We start from the raw sequence: 14,837 nt of genomic DNA on the forward strand, positions 1-14,837 counted from the left end.
CCCCCCCATATGGATCCTATTGTTCCCTATGGGGACCCCCCCCTCAATGTGGCCCCCCCCATATGGATCCTATTGTTCCCTATGGGGACCCCCCCCTCAATGTGGCCCCCCCCATATGGATCCTATTGTTTCCTATGGGGACCCCCCCCTTCAATGTGACCCCCCCCATATGGATCCTATTGTTCCCTATGGGGACCCCCCCCTCAATGGGACCCCCCCCATATGGATCCTATTGTTCCCTATGGGGCAGGGTCCCCCCTTATCTCTGCCCCCATGCTCTTCTATGGGGCTGGACCCCCATTTCTATGGGGACCCCCCCCCAATAGGGATCCTATTGTTCCCTATGGGGACCCCCCCCTCAATGTGACCCCCCCCATATCTCACAGTGGAGGTCCCTCCCCCCTTTATCTCTGCCCCACACATTCATCCCCCCCCCCCCAATTCACACACACTCATTTCCCCCCCCCTTTCTGCTGCCCCTCCCCACTAGGAAAGCCATAATTATTGGGGGGGGGTCTTCGACTCGGGACCCCCCCCATAAACGCTTCCGTATCAGGGATGACCACCCTGAGCCCCATAGGGAGGACAAAGGGGTACGGATATGGGGCGTACGGTAACCGATATGTGGGGCCTGAAGGACGGGCTGGGTTGGGGGTCGACCTCAATGGGGTGGGGGGGGGTTTAGGACCCCCTCGCCCCCCACCTTGGTCATCCGGACCCCCAGGCCGGGCAAGGAGAGCCAATGGGTGCTCCTGGGGGGGGTATGGGGGTCCTATGGGGGCTACGGTGTCACTTATGGGGTCACGCGGAGTCGTGGTGTTGGCCCACACTGGGGTGGCTACGGGGGTGGTTGTTGTGTCACCCGGAGCCGTCAATGGGGCAGCTATGGGGCAGGGGGGGACAGCGGGAATGGGGGCAGGGGGGGTGCCAGGTCCTGGTTGGGTATTATGAATGGGGTTAATGGTGGTGCCAGGTCCTGGTTGGGTATTGTGAATGGGGTTAATGGTGGTGCCAGGTCCTGGTTGTACACCGTCACCAGGTCCCGGTTGGACACCGTCACCAGGTCCTGGTTGTACACCGTCACCATGAATGGGGTTCATGGTGTTGCCAGGTCCTGGTTGGGCATTGTGACATGGGGTGACGGTGTTGCCAGGTCCTGGTTGTACACCGTCACCAGGTCCTGGTTGTACACCGTCACCAGGTCCTGGTTGTACACCGTCACCATGAATGGGGTTCATGGTTGTGCCAGGTCCTGGTTGGACACCGTCACCATGAATGGGGTTAATGGTGTTGCCAGGTCCTGGTTGTACACCGTGACTGGGGGTGGTGGTGGTGTCACCGTGACCCGGCATGGCTTTGTCACCGGTACCGGGTGTTGTTTTGTCACCAGGACCCGGTGTGATGGTGTCAATGGGACCCAATGGCACTTTGTCACCAGGACCTGGTGTCATTTTGTCACCGTGACCAGGTCTGATGGTGTCAATGTGATCAGGTCTGATGGTGTCAACATGACCCGGTGTTGATCTGTCACCGTGACCGGGTGTGACGGTGTCACCATGACCGGGTGTGACAGTGTCAATGTGACCAGGTCTGACGGTGTCACCATGACCCGGTGTTGGTTTGTCACCGTGACCAGGTATCATGGTGTCAATGGGACCTGGTATCACTTTGTCACCGTGACCGAGTGTGACGGTGTCACCATGACCCAGTGTTGGTCTGTCACTATGACCGAGTGTGACGGTGTCACCGTGACCTGGTGTTGGTCTGTCACCGTGATCAGGTCTGATGGTGTCAATGTGACCCGGTGTTGATCTGTCACCATCACCTGGTATCACTTTGTCACCAGGACCCGGTGTTGTTTTGTCACCATCACCCAATGCCACTTTGTCACCGTGACCCATTGTCATTTTGTCACCAGGACCCGGTGTGATGGTGTCACCATGACCTGGTATCACTTTGTCACCGTGACCCGGTGTGATAGTGTCACTATGACCCAGCGTGACGGTGTCACCATGACTGTGTGTGATAGTGTCACCAGGACCCGGTGTGACGGTGTCACCATGACCTGGTATCACTTTGTCACCAGGACCCGGTGTTGTTCTGTCACCATGACCTGGTATCACTTTGTCACCAGGACCCGATGTGATGGTGTCACCATGACCTGTTATCACTTTGTCACCATGACCTGGTATCACTTTGTCACCAGGACCCGTTGCTGTTCTATCACCATGACCCAATGCCCCTTTGTCACCGTGACCCGATGGGACGGTGTCACCATGACCAGGTCTGATGGTGTCACCATGACCTGGTATCACTTTGTCACCAGGACCCGGTGTCATTTTGTCACCGTGACCCAATGCCACTCTGTCACCATGACCTGGCATCACTTTGTCACCACGACCCGGTGTTAGTCTGTCACCACAACCAGCTGTGACCGTGTCACCACGACCCAATTGCACTTTGTCCCCATACCCCGGTGTGACGGTGTCACCATGACCCGCTGTTGTTCTGTCCCCATACCCCGGTGTGACGGTGTCACCATGACCCGCTGTTGTTCTGTCCCCATACCCCGGTGTGACGGTGTCACCATGACCCGCTGTTGTTCTGTCCCCATACCCCGGTGTGACGGTGTCACCATGACCCGCTGTTGTTCTGTCCCCATACCCCGGTGTGACGGTGTCACCATGACCCGCTGTTGTTCTGTCCCCATACCCCGGTGTGACGGTGTCACCATGACCCGCTGTTGTTCTGTCCCCATACCCCGGTGTGACGGTGTCACCATGACCCGCTGTTGTTCTGTCCCCATACCCCGGTGTGACGGTGTCACCATGACCCGCTGTTGTTCTGTCCCCATACCCCGGTGTGACGGTGTCACCATGACCCGCTGTTGTTCTGTCCCCATACCCCGGTGTGACGGTGTCACCATGACCCGCTGTTGTTCTGTCCCCATACCCCGGTGTGACGGTGTCACCATGACCCGCTGTTGTTCCGTCCCCATACCCCGGTGTGACGGTGCCCCCATCACCCGCCGTCCCCTTGTCCCCACAACCTCCCATCCCACCATCCCCCCCCCTCACTATGGTGCCCCCCCCACATCCCCCCAGCCCCCCACAACCCCCGTCCCCATCCACCTCCATGTAGGTGTCACCATCACTGTGTAACACCGCGGTGCCACCTCCCGTTGTCCCCCCCTGGTGCCTGCGGTTGTGCCGGCTCAACGCGGCGGCGGTTTTACACACCTTGGCACACAGCTCACAAGCGAAACGCAGCGACGGCCGACGACCCACCCTCCCCGTCCCCCCCCCCCCACCACCACCACCGCCCACCCCCATGGCCGCCTGTAGCCCCCCCATGGCCGCCTGTCCCCCCTCGTGGCCCCTCTCGTGCTTCCTCAGCTTCCTCAATGCCGAGAAGGGTTTCCCACACACCCCACAGCGATACTTCCATTCCTTCCCCCCCCGCGACCCCCTCACCCCCATCTCTTCCCCATCCCCCCCCCATCTCAGCGCCTTCAGCGGCCGCCGCCATCTCGTCGCCTTCCTCCCTTTGGTGGCGGTGTTGTTACCGCCGTTGGCTTTCCTCTTGGGTTTGTAGCTGTAATATGGCCGCCACAACCTGTCCTCGCCATCGCTGTCCTCCTCGGCGCTGTCCCGTGGTCTCAATGACGGCGATGACGAGGACACGGCTCCGGTTGTGGTGGCGGTGACGCCGTCCGGCTGTAGGCGGAGGTCGGTCTCGGAGATGCGTCGTTTGACGATGGCCTCCTCCCCGATGCGGACGGTGATTTGGCACAACGGGGCAGCCCGGCTCTCCCCACCGCTCCCCACATAAGCCGGTTTGGCTACGTAGGTCATGGTACGGCCGGTGCTTGTGGTTACGCCGGGTGTTGGCGTCACCGGAACCAGGTCGGTGACCGTCGTCGTCGTCGCCGCCGCCGCGCGTTGGGCCTCGTAGTAGTCGAGCAACACTTGCTTCTTCATTGGCTTCATTGGTGGAGAGTTGGGTTGGATGGTCGTGCCATTGTAGGCGATGACGGTGGTGGTTGTGGTGGTTGTGGCTGTGGCTGCGGCTGTTGCGGCGCCGCTGTGGACAATGACGGAAGCTGGGGGTCTCCCATAAGCTGAGGGTCTCCCATAGGCCGAGGGTCTCCCATAGGCGATAACCGAGGCCGGCTCTGGTTGTGGGGTGACAAAAGCAGCCGGTTGTTGCTGGAGGTCGTCACCCATCAAGCTCTGGCTGTAGGTCTTATATGGCCGCTTGTGCGCCCGCATCGGCAACAGCCGGTAGAGCTTGAGGGCATTGAGTTTGGGCCTATATCCCCCATTTGGGGTCTTTTCGGAGGCGATGAGGCCGGGGTTGATGCCGTGTAGAGCCTTTTGATGAGCCTTGAGGCTGTAATAGGTGACGAAGGTGTCCCAACAGAAGACGCACTGATAGCGGCGCTCGCCCGTATGCCAGACCTCGTGTTTGGTGCGATACTCGGCCAACGCAAACACCTTGTCGCAGTACCGACACGGGTACTGCCGGCGCCACGAGTGCACGTTGGCGTGTCTCTTTAAGCTGGATAAGGTGACGTAGGAGCGTTGACACACGGCGCACAGATACACCGTGCCACGCTTGTCCCCTTCGGCACCGACGGACGTAGGTTCAACGCGCTCCATCTCGGCCACCTCCAACGCTCGGTGCCTTAAGAGCAAGGCTTTCTTGCTTGGAGGTTGGGGGGTTGGCGGTGCTTGCGGCGGTGTCGGCGGCACCGTTGTGGTTGGACCATCAATCCCGGTTGTATTGATTCCGGTTGTATCAATTCCGGTTCTACCATCAATTCTGGCTGGACCATCATTGATTCCGGTTGGATCATCATTGATTCTGGTTGGACCATCATCGATTCTGGTTGTACCATCATCAGTTCTGGCTGGACCATCATTGATTCCAGTTGTATCATCAATTCTGGTTGTACCATCATTGATTCCGGTTCTACCATCGATTCTGGTTCTACCATCGATTCCGGTTGTATCAATTCTGGTTGTGCCATCATTGATTCTGGTTCTACCATCAATTCCGGTTCTACCATCGATTCCGGTTGTATCAATTCTGGTTGGACCACCATCGATTCTGGTTCTAACATCTATTCCGGTTGTATCAATTCTGGTTGTGCCATCATCAATTCCAGTTCTACCACCATCCATCCCAGTTGTACCATCCATCCCGGTTGGTCCATCATCGATTCCGGTTGTATCCATTCTGGTTGTATCGATCCCGGTTGTGCCGGCGGCGCCGTCCACGTCCCCCCCCTCCTTCTCACACAACACCTCGTGTGTCTGGAGCCTCTTGACGTGGATGAAGCTCTTCCCGCAGTGACGACAGGCCAAACCACGCCGGGCGCGGTGTAGTTTGGTGTGTAACCCCAGGGCTGCGGCGGTGCCGAACACCCGGCCGCACAACCCACACCGTAAATGGGACGGGGAGGTGGAGACGGGGGACGCTACACCGGGGGAGGACAACCCTGGGGAGGGGACACCCAATGGGGTGACACCCAATGAGGTGACGCCCAATGAGGTGACGCCCAATGGGGTGACGCCCAATGAGGCGACACCTGGCGAGGCTACAGCCAATGAGGCGACACCTGGGGAGGTGACACCCAATGGGGTGACACCCAATGAGGTGATGCCCAATGAGGCGACACCTGGGGAGGATACACCCAATGAGGTGATGCCCAATGAGGCTACACCCGGTGAGGCTACAGCCAATGAGGTGACACCCAATGAGGCTACACCTGGCGTGGCTACACCCAATGAAGCTGTGACACCCAATGAGGCTACACCTGGAGGTGCTACAGCCAATGAGGCCACACCCGATGAAGCTGTGACACCCAATGAGGCTACACCCGGTGAGGATACACCCAATGAGGTGGAACCCAGTGATGTGACACCCAATGAGGCTACACCCGGCGATGTGACACCCAATGAGGTGACACCTGGTGAAGTAACACCCAATGAGGCTACACCCGGCGATGTGACACCCAATGAGGTGACACCTGGTGAAGTAACACCCAATGAGGCTACACCTGGCGATGCTACACCCAATGAGGCTACACCTGGTGAAGTAACACCCAATGAGGTGACACCCGGTGACGTTACACCCAATGAGGTGACACCTGGTGACGTTACACCCGGCGACACAACCGCAGCCTCTGCTGTTGGTGGCTGCGCTGACCCCGTCCCCGTCACCTCACCGGGCCGACAGCCGCACGTCGACAGGTCAACCGGGGCCGCTGGTCCGTCATTGGTGTCAATGGAGACGTTGGGGTCAGTGTTGACGTCTCCGACTGTTGGAGGACTCCAACCAACCTTCTGTTGATCCTCCAGTCCTTGTAGGGTGGTGATACCCAACCGTCGTCCTACAGCCCCCAACTTATGGGCTACAGCTGGTCCTTCTTTGTTGTCAATGGAGACGTTGGTGTCAATGGTGACGCTGTTGTCAATGTTGACGTCTCCGACTGTTGGAGGACTCCAACCAACCTTCTGCTGACCCTCCAACCCTTGTAGGGTGACAATACCCAACTGTTGGCCTACAGCCCCCAACTTATGGGCTACAGCTGGTCCTTCTTTGTTGTCAATGGAGATGTTATTGTCAGTGGTGACATCTCCGACTGTTGGAGGACTCCAACCAACCTTCTGCTGACCCTCCAGCCCTTGTAGGGTGGCGATACCCAACTGTCGGCCTACAGCCCCCAACTTATGGGCTACAGCTGGTCCTTCTTTGTTGTTAATGGAGACGTTGGTGTCAATGGTGACGTTGTTGTCAATGGAGACGTCTCCGACTGTTGGAGGACTCCAACCAACCTTCTCTTGACCCTCCAACCCTTGTAGGGTGGCGATGCCCAACTGTCGGCCTACAGCCCCCAACTCATGGGCTACAGCTGGTCCTTTGTTACCATCAATGGTGACAGTCCCGTTGTTGTCAATGGAGATGTTGTTGTCAATGTTGTTTCCGACTGTTGGAGGACTCCAACCAACCTTCTCTTGACCCTCCAGCCCTTGTAGGGTGGTGATACCCAACCGTCGGCCTACAGCCCCCAACTTATGGGCTACAGCTGGTCCTTCTTTGTTGTCAGTGTTGACGTCTCCGACTGTTGGAGGACTCCAACCAACCTTCTGCTGACCCTCCAACCCTTGTAGGGTGGTGATACCCAACCGTCGTCCTACAGCCCCCAACTCATGGGCTACGTCCACAGACGGCACAGCCAGCTGAGCGTTGTAGATGAAGTTGAGGACGTCGGCCAACACCGTTGCCTGTACCCCGGGCAGCTCCAACACCGTCACCTGCCGACAACAGGCGGCCTCCCCTAAGGCCTGTCTGAAATAGGGGCTACAGGCGGCCAATACGTTTTGATGGGCCCGGAATTTGGTGTCGCCGGCGATGAGGGTGACGTCGCAGAACTGACCCCGGAGCCGTTGTTGGTTCAGCTCCAACAACAGGGACCGGCTGTGAGCCGGGTCCGATACCTCCACCGCTGCCATCCCCGAGCGACGAACCTGGGGGGGATAATGGGGGGGAATAGGGGGAGATTAGGTGGGGTTGGGGTAAATGGGGTACGTGGGGTAATAAGGGAGTGTGGGGGGTAATAAGGGGGTGGGTGCATGTGGGGTAATAAGGGGGTATGTGGGGTAATAAGAAGGTGGGGAGGGGGTATGTGGGGTAATAAGGGGGTTGGGAGGGGGTATGTGAGGTAATAAGGGGGTGTGTGGGGTAATAAGGGGGTGTATGGGGTAATAAAGGGGTGTGTGGGGTAACATGGGGGGGGAGGGGCTGTATGTGGGGTAATAAGGGGGTGGGGAGGGATGTGTGGGGTAATAAAAGGTTGGGGTGGGTGTATGTGGGGTAATGAGGGGGTGGGAGGGTGTATGGGGGGCAATGGGGGGAATTTAGATAGGGGGTAGGGGGGTATGTGGGGTAATAAGGGGGTGGAGGGGGTATGTGGGGTAATAGGGGGGTGGGGTGGGTGTATGTGGGGTAATAAGGGGGTGTATGGGGTAATAAGGGGGTGGGAGGGTGTATGGGGGGTAATGGGGGGAGGTTAGATAGGGGTTAGGGGGGGTATGTGGGGTAATAAGGGGGTGGGGTGGGTGTATGTGGGGTAGTAAGGGTTGGAGGGGGTGTATGTGGGGTAATAAGGGGGTGTGTGGGGTAATAAGGGGGTGGGAGGGTGTATGGGGGGCAATGGGGGGAGGTTAGATAGGGGTTAGGGGGCTATGTGGGGTAATAAGGGGATGTGGGGGGTAATAAGGGGGTGGGGTGGGAGTATGTGGGGTAATAAGGGCGTTGGGAGGGGGTATGTGGGGTAATAAGGGGGTGTTTGGGGTAATAAAGGGGTGTATGGGGTAATAAGGGGGTGGGAGGGTGTATGGGGGGCAATGGGGGAGGTTAGATAGGGGGTAGGGGGGGTATGTGGGGTAATAAGGGGATGTGGGGGGTAATAAGGGGGTGAGAGGGTGTATGGGGGGCAATGGGGGAGGTTAGATAGGGGGTAGGGGGGGTATGTGGGGTAATAAGGGGGTGTGTGGGGTAATAAAGGGGTGTGGGGGGTAATAAGGAGGTGGAGGGGGAGTATGTGGGGTAATAAGGGGGTTGGGAGGGGGTATGTGGGGTAACAAGGGGGTGTATGGGGTAACAAGGGGGTGTATGGGGTAACAAGGGGGTGTATGGGGGTGTATGTGGGGTAATAAGGGGTAATGTGGGGTAATAAGGGGGTGGGGTGGGTTTATGTGGGGTAATAAGGGGGTGTATGGGGTAATAAGGGGGTGGGAGGTTGTATGGGGGTTAATGGGAGGAGGTTAGATAGGGGGTAGGGGGGGTATGTGGGGTAATAAGGGGGTGGGGTGGGTGTATGTAGGGTAATAAGGGGGTGTGTGGGGCAATAAGGGTGTGTATGGGGTAATAAGGGGGTATGTGGGGTAATAAGGGGGTATGTGGGGTAATAAGGGGGTGTGTGGGGTAATAAGGGTGTGTATGGGGTAATAAGGGGGTATTGCCATTGGGATATATGGGGTAATAAGGGGGTGTATGGGGTAATAAAGGGTGTGTGGGGTAATAAGGGGGTGTATGGGGTAATAAAGGGTGTGTGGGGTAATAAGGGTGTATATAGGGTAATAAGGGGGTGTGTGGGGTAATAAGGGTGTATATAGGGTAATAAGGGGGTGTATGTGGGGTAATAGGGGGGTGTGTCGGGTAATAAGGGGGTATATGGGGTAATTAGGGGGTGGGGGTGTTTATGGGGTCGCTGGTACCTGTGAGCGGGGCCCTCATGGACCGAGCTGGGCGGTTGTTGGGGGGGGATTCGGGGGGGGGTCACAGCGGGAACGGACACCTGGAAGAGACCCATAATAACCCATAATAACCCCATAACAACCCCATAATAACCCCATAATAACCCCATAATAACCCCATAACGACCCCATAATAACCCCATAACAACCCCATAATAACCCCATAACAACCCCATAATAACCCCATAATAACCCCATAATAACCCCATAATAACCCCATAACAACCCCATAATAACCCCATAACAACCCCATAATAACCCCATAACAACCCCATAATAACCCCATAATAACCCCATAACAACCCCATAATAACCCCATAACGACCCCATAATGACCCCATAATAACCCAATAATAACCCCATAACGACCCCATAATGACCCCATAATAACCCAATAATAACCCCATAACGACCCCATAATAACCCCATAATAACCCCATAATAACCCCATAACAACCCCATAATAACCCCATAACAACCCCATAATGACCCCATAACAACCCAACATCCCATAATAACCCCATAATAACCCCATAGTGACCCCATAATGACCCCATAATAACCCCATAATAACCCATAATAACCCCATAACAACCCCATAATAACCCCATAATAACCCCATAATAACCCCATAATAACCCATAATAACCCCATAACAACCCCATAATAACCCCATAACAACCCCATAACAACCCCATAACAACCCCATAATAACCCCATAATAACCCCATAATAACCCCATAATGACCCCATAATAACCCCATAACAACCCCATAACAACCCCATAATAACCCCATAATAACCCCATAATAACCCAACACCCCATAACAACCCCATAACAACCCCATAATAACCCCATAATAACCCCATAATAACCCCATAACAACCCCATAATAACCCCATAATAACCCCATAACAACCCCATAATAACCCCATAACAACCCCATAACAACCCCATAACAACCCCATAATAACCCCATAATAACCCCATAATGACCCCATAACAACCCCATAATAACCCCATATAACCCCATAATAACCCCATAATAACCCCATAATAACCCCATAACGACCCCATAACAACCCCATAATAACCCCATATAACCCCATAATAACCCCATAATAACCCCATAATAACCCCATAATAACCCCATATGGGGCCACTATGGGGTTAATGGGACTCTATGGGGCCGCCATGGGGTTAATAGGACCCTATGGGGTGTCTATGGGGTTAATAGGACCCTATGGGGTCTCTGTGTTGTTAATGGGACTCTATGGGGTCTCTATGGGGTTAATGGGACTCTATGGGTCTCTATGGGGCCACTATGGGGTTAATGAGACTTTATGGGGTCTCTATGGGGTTAATGGGACTCTATGGGGCCACTATGGGGTTAATAGGACCCTATGGGGTCTCTATGGGGTTAATGAGTCTCTATGGGGCCACTATGGGGTTAATGGGACTCTATGGGTTTCTATGGGGTTAATGGGACCCTGTGGGGTCTCTATGGGGTTAATGGGTCTCTATGGGGCCACTATGGGACTCTATGGGGCCCCTATAGGGTTAATGGGTCTCTATGGGGTTAATGGGACTCTATGGGGCCACTATGGGGTTTATAGGACCCTATGGGGTCACTATGGGGTTAATAGGACTCTATGGGGTCTCTATGGGGTTAATAGGACTCTATGGGGTCTCTATGGGGTTAATAGGACTCTATGGGGCCACTATGGGGCCATGGGGTCTCTGTGGGGCCACTATAGGGTTAATGGGACTCTATGGGGTTTCTGTGTTGTTAATGGGTCTCTATAAGGTCTCTATGGGGTTAATGGGACCCTATGGGGTCTCTATGGGGTTAATGGGACCCTACGGGGTCTCTATGGGGTTAATAGGACTCTATGGGGCCACTATGGGGCCATGGGGTCTCTATGGGGCTACTATGGGGTTAATAGGACTCTATGGGGTCTCTATGGGGTTAATGGGACTCTATGGGGATTCTATGGGGCCATGGGTTCTCTATGGGGCCGCTATGGGATTAATAGGACCCTATGGGGCCACTATGGGGTTAACAGGACTCTATGGGGTCTCTATGGGGTTAATAGGACTCTATGGGGGCACTATGGGGTTAATAGGACCCTATGGGGCCGCTATGGGGTTAATGGGACTCTATGGGTTCTCTATGGGGCCACTATGGGGTTAACAAGACCCTATAGGGTCTCTATGGGGTTAATGGGACTCTATGGGGTCTCTATGGGGTTAATGGGACTCTATGGGGCCGCTATGGGGTTAACAGGACCCTATGGGGTCTTTATGGGGTTAATAGGACCCTATGGGGTCTCTATGGGGTTAATAGGACCCTATGGGGTCTCTGTGGGGTTAATGGGACTCTATGGGGTCTCTATGGTGTTAATAGGACTCTATGGGGTCTCTATGAAGTTAATAGGACTCTATGGGGTCTCTATGGGGTTAATAGGACCCTATGGGGTCTCTATGGGGTTAACAGGACTCTATGGGGTCTTTATGGGGTTAATGGGTCTCTATGGGGCCACTATGGGGTTAATAGGACTCTATGGGGCCACTATGGGGTTAATAGGACTCTATGGGGACTCTATGGGGTTAATGGGACCCTATGGGGCCACTATGGGGTTAATAGGATACTATGGGGTCTCTATGGGGCCACTATGGGGTTAATAGGACTCTATGGTTTCTCTGTGTTGTTAATGGGACTCTATGGGGTCTCTATGGGGTTAATGGGTCTCTATGGGGCCACTATGGGGTTAATGGGACTCTATGGGGTCTCTATGGGGTTAATGGGACCCTATGGGGCCCCTATAGGGTTAATGGGTCTCTATGGGGCCCCTATAGGGTTAATGGGTCTCTATGGGGCTACTATGGGGTTAATAGGACCCTATGGGGCCGCTATGGTTTTAATGGGACTCTATGGGGACTCTATGGGGTTAATGGGACCCTATGGGGTCTCTGTGGGGTTAATAGGACTCTATGGTGGCACTATGGGGTTAATAGGACCCTATGGGGCCGCTATGGGGTTAATGGGACTCTATGGGGCCACTATGGGGTTAATAGGACTCTATGGGGCCACTATGGGGTTAATGGGACCCTATGGGGCCACTATGGGGTTAACAGGACCCTATGGGGTCTCTATGGGGTTAATAGGACTCTATGGGGTCTGTATGGGTTTAAAGGGACTCTATGGGGTCACTATGAGGTTAAGGGGCTGCTATGGGGTTAATGGGTCTCTATGGGGCCACTATGGGGTTAATGGGTCTCTATGGGGCCACTATGGGGTTAATGGGTCTCTATGGGGCCACTATGGAGTTAATGGGACTCTATGGGGACTCTATGGGGCCACTATGGGGTTAATGGGACTCTATGGGGCCACTATGGGGTTAATGGGTCTCTATGGGGCCACTATGGGGTTAAGGGGTCTCTATGGGGCCACTATGGGGTTAATGGGACTCTATGGGGCCACTATGGGGTTAATAGGACCCTATGGGGCCGCTATGGGGTTAATGGGACTCTATGGGGCCTCTATGGGGTTAACGGGACTCTATGGGGCCACTATGGGGTTAACGGGACTCTATGGGGCCTCTATGGGGTTAACAGGACTCTATGGGGTCTCTGTGGGGTTAATAGGACTCTATGGGGGCACTATGGGGCCATGGGGTCTCTATGGGGCCGCTATGGGGTTAATAGGACCCTATGGGGTCTCTATGGGGTTAATAGGACTCTATGGGGCCACTATGGGGTTAATGGGTCTCTATGGGGCCACTATGGGACTCTATGGGGCCACTATGGGGTTAATGGGTCTCTATGGGGCCACTATGGGACTCTATGGGGCCACTATGGGGTTAATGGGACTCTATGGGTCTCTATGGGGCCCCTATAGGGTTAATGGGTCTCTATGGGGTTAATGGGTCTCTATGGGGTCTCTATGGGTCTCTATGGGGCCCCTATAGGGTTAATGGGTCTCTATGGGGTCTCTATGGGGCCGCTATGGGGTTAATGGGTCTCTATGGGGTCTCTATGGGTCTCTATGGGGCCCCTATAGGGTTAATGGGTCTCTATGGGGTCTCTATGGGGTTAATGGGTCTCTATGGGGTCTCTATGGGTCTCTATGGGGTTAATGGGTCTCTATGGGGTCTCTATGGGTCTCTATGGGGCCAATGTTTCCCTATAGGGCCCATGGGGGGGGCGTGGGCCCGACTGACGCAGCTCGAGGCCTACAGGGCTCTGTATATAGGATGGGGGGGTTCCTCCTTTATATATGGGGTCTATAGGGGCCTATAGGGTCTCTATAGGGTCTCTATAGGGTCTCTAGGGTCTCTATGGGGTCTCTATGGGGTCTATGGGGTTTCTATGGGGTCTCTATGGGGCGGGGGGGGCTGTGACGCAGCAACGGAGCCGGGGGGGGGGGAGGCGGGTGGAAGGAACAGCCGGATCCCCGCTCCATTAAAGGGGGGGGGATATAAGGACCCCTCCCCATATAGAGCTATAAGACCCCCCCCTATAGATAGACGGGACCCTCCCCTATATATAGATATAGGATCCCACCCCATATATAGGGATATAGGGCCGCCCCATAGGGATCTATAGGGCCCCCCCCCCCCCCCCACCTCCATCCGCCGCCGCCGTCGAGTCCGGTTGTCACCCCGCTGTTGCCATGGCAACAACCGGATTTACCCCCCCCCCCCCCCATAACAACCCCAACCCCCAGCGAGGGGAAACAGACCTTTCACCTTCAGCCAATCAGAACGCGGCTTTTAGGACGCGCCTGTTTTGACGTCACACAGGTTGGCCAATCAGGTGGAGCGGTTTGACGCGACGTAAAGGGGGTGTCGGCCAATCAGGAGGAGGGGGTGTGGTGAGGTCAACCTGGACGCTCATTGGCTCGCGGTGGAGGTGACGTCACGCGGGATGCGACGGGGTGGGGGGGGTCTTAAAGGGACAGAGGCACCGAAATGGGACAGAACGGGGAACTATGGGGCAGCCCTATAGATTTAATGGGGGTCTGGGAGTGGGATCTATGGGGCAGCCCTATAGATTGAATAGGGGTCTGGGAGTGGGATCTATGGGGCAGCCCTATAGATTGAATGGGGGTCTGGGAGTGGGATCTATGGGGCAGCCCTATAGATTTAATGGGGGTCTCGGAGTGGAATCTATGGGCAGCCCTATAGATTTAATGGGGGTCTCGGAATGGGATCTATGGGGCAGCCCTATAGATTGAATGGGGTTCGGGGTCTCATAGTGGGATCTATGGGCAGCCCTATAGATTTAATGGGGGGGTGGTCCAGAGTGGGATCTATGGGGCAGCCCTATAGATTTAATGGGGGTCTCGGAGTGGGATCTATGGGGCAGCCCTATAGATTTAATGGGGGGGTCTGGGAGTGGGATCTATGGGGCAGCCCTATAGATTTAATGGGGTCTCGGAGTGAGATCTATGGGGCAGCCCTATAGATTTAATGGGGGTCTCGGAGTGGAATCTATGGGGCAGCCCT

General features: G+C 55.3%; 1 protein-coding gene across 9 annotated transcripts; it reads right to left on the reverse strand.

Annotated features, from left to right (window-relative positions):
* Positions 1–434: 434 nt before the first annotated feature.
* ZBTB4 (zinc finger and BTB domain containing 4) lies at positions 435–14,483 on the reverse strand. Of its 9 annotated transcripts, none has more exons than XM_085534219.1 (4): positions 14,215–14,483; positions 14,072–14,113; positions 9,288–9,367; positions 435–7,535 (listed from the first exon to the last, which is right to left on the reverse strand). In XM_085534219.1, exon 4 carries the CDS (start codon positions 7,518–7,520, stop codon positions 453–455), a length of 7,068 nt encoding a protein of 2,355 aa, XP_085390345.1. In that variant the 5' UTR covers positions 7,521–7,535; positions 9,288–9,367; positions 14,072–14,113; positions 14,215–14,483; the 3' UTR covers positions 435–452. The 9 variants fall into 9 exon arrangements, with proteins under 9 accessions (XP_085390345.1, XP_085390347.1, XP_085390351.1 ...); XM_085534221.1 differs by lacking the exons at positions 14,072–14,113; positions 14,215–14,483 and adding an exon at positions 13,956–14,051 and having other exon boundaries at positions 435–5,821; positions 5,885–7,535; XM_085534225.1 differs by lacking the exons at positions 14,072–14,113; positions 14,215–14,483 and adding an exon at positions 13,956–14,051 and having other exon boundaries at positions 435–2,065; positions 2,378–7,535.
* Positions 14,484–14,837: the final 354 nt, after the last annotated feature.

The sequence above is a fragment of the Coturnix japonica genome, unplaced genomic scaffold, assembly GCF_054131305.1.
Source record: "Coturnix japonica strain WE unplaced genomic scaffold, WE-NBRP24 Scf079, whole genome shotgun sequence".
NCBI lineage: Eukaryota > Metazoa > Chordata > Aves > Galliformes > Phasianidae > Coturnix > Coturnix japonica.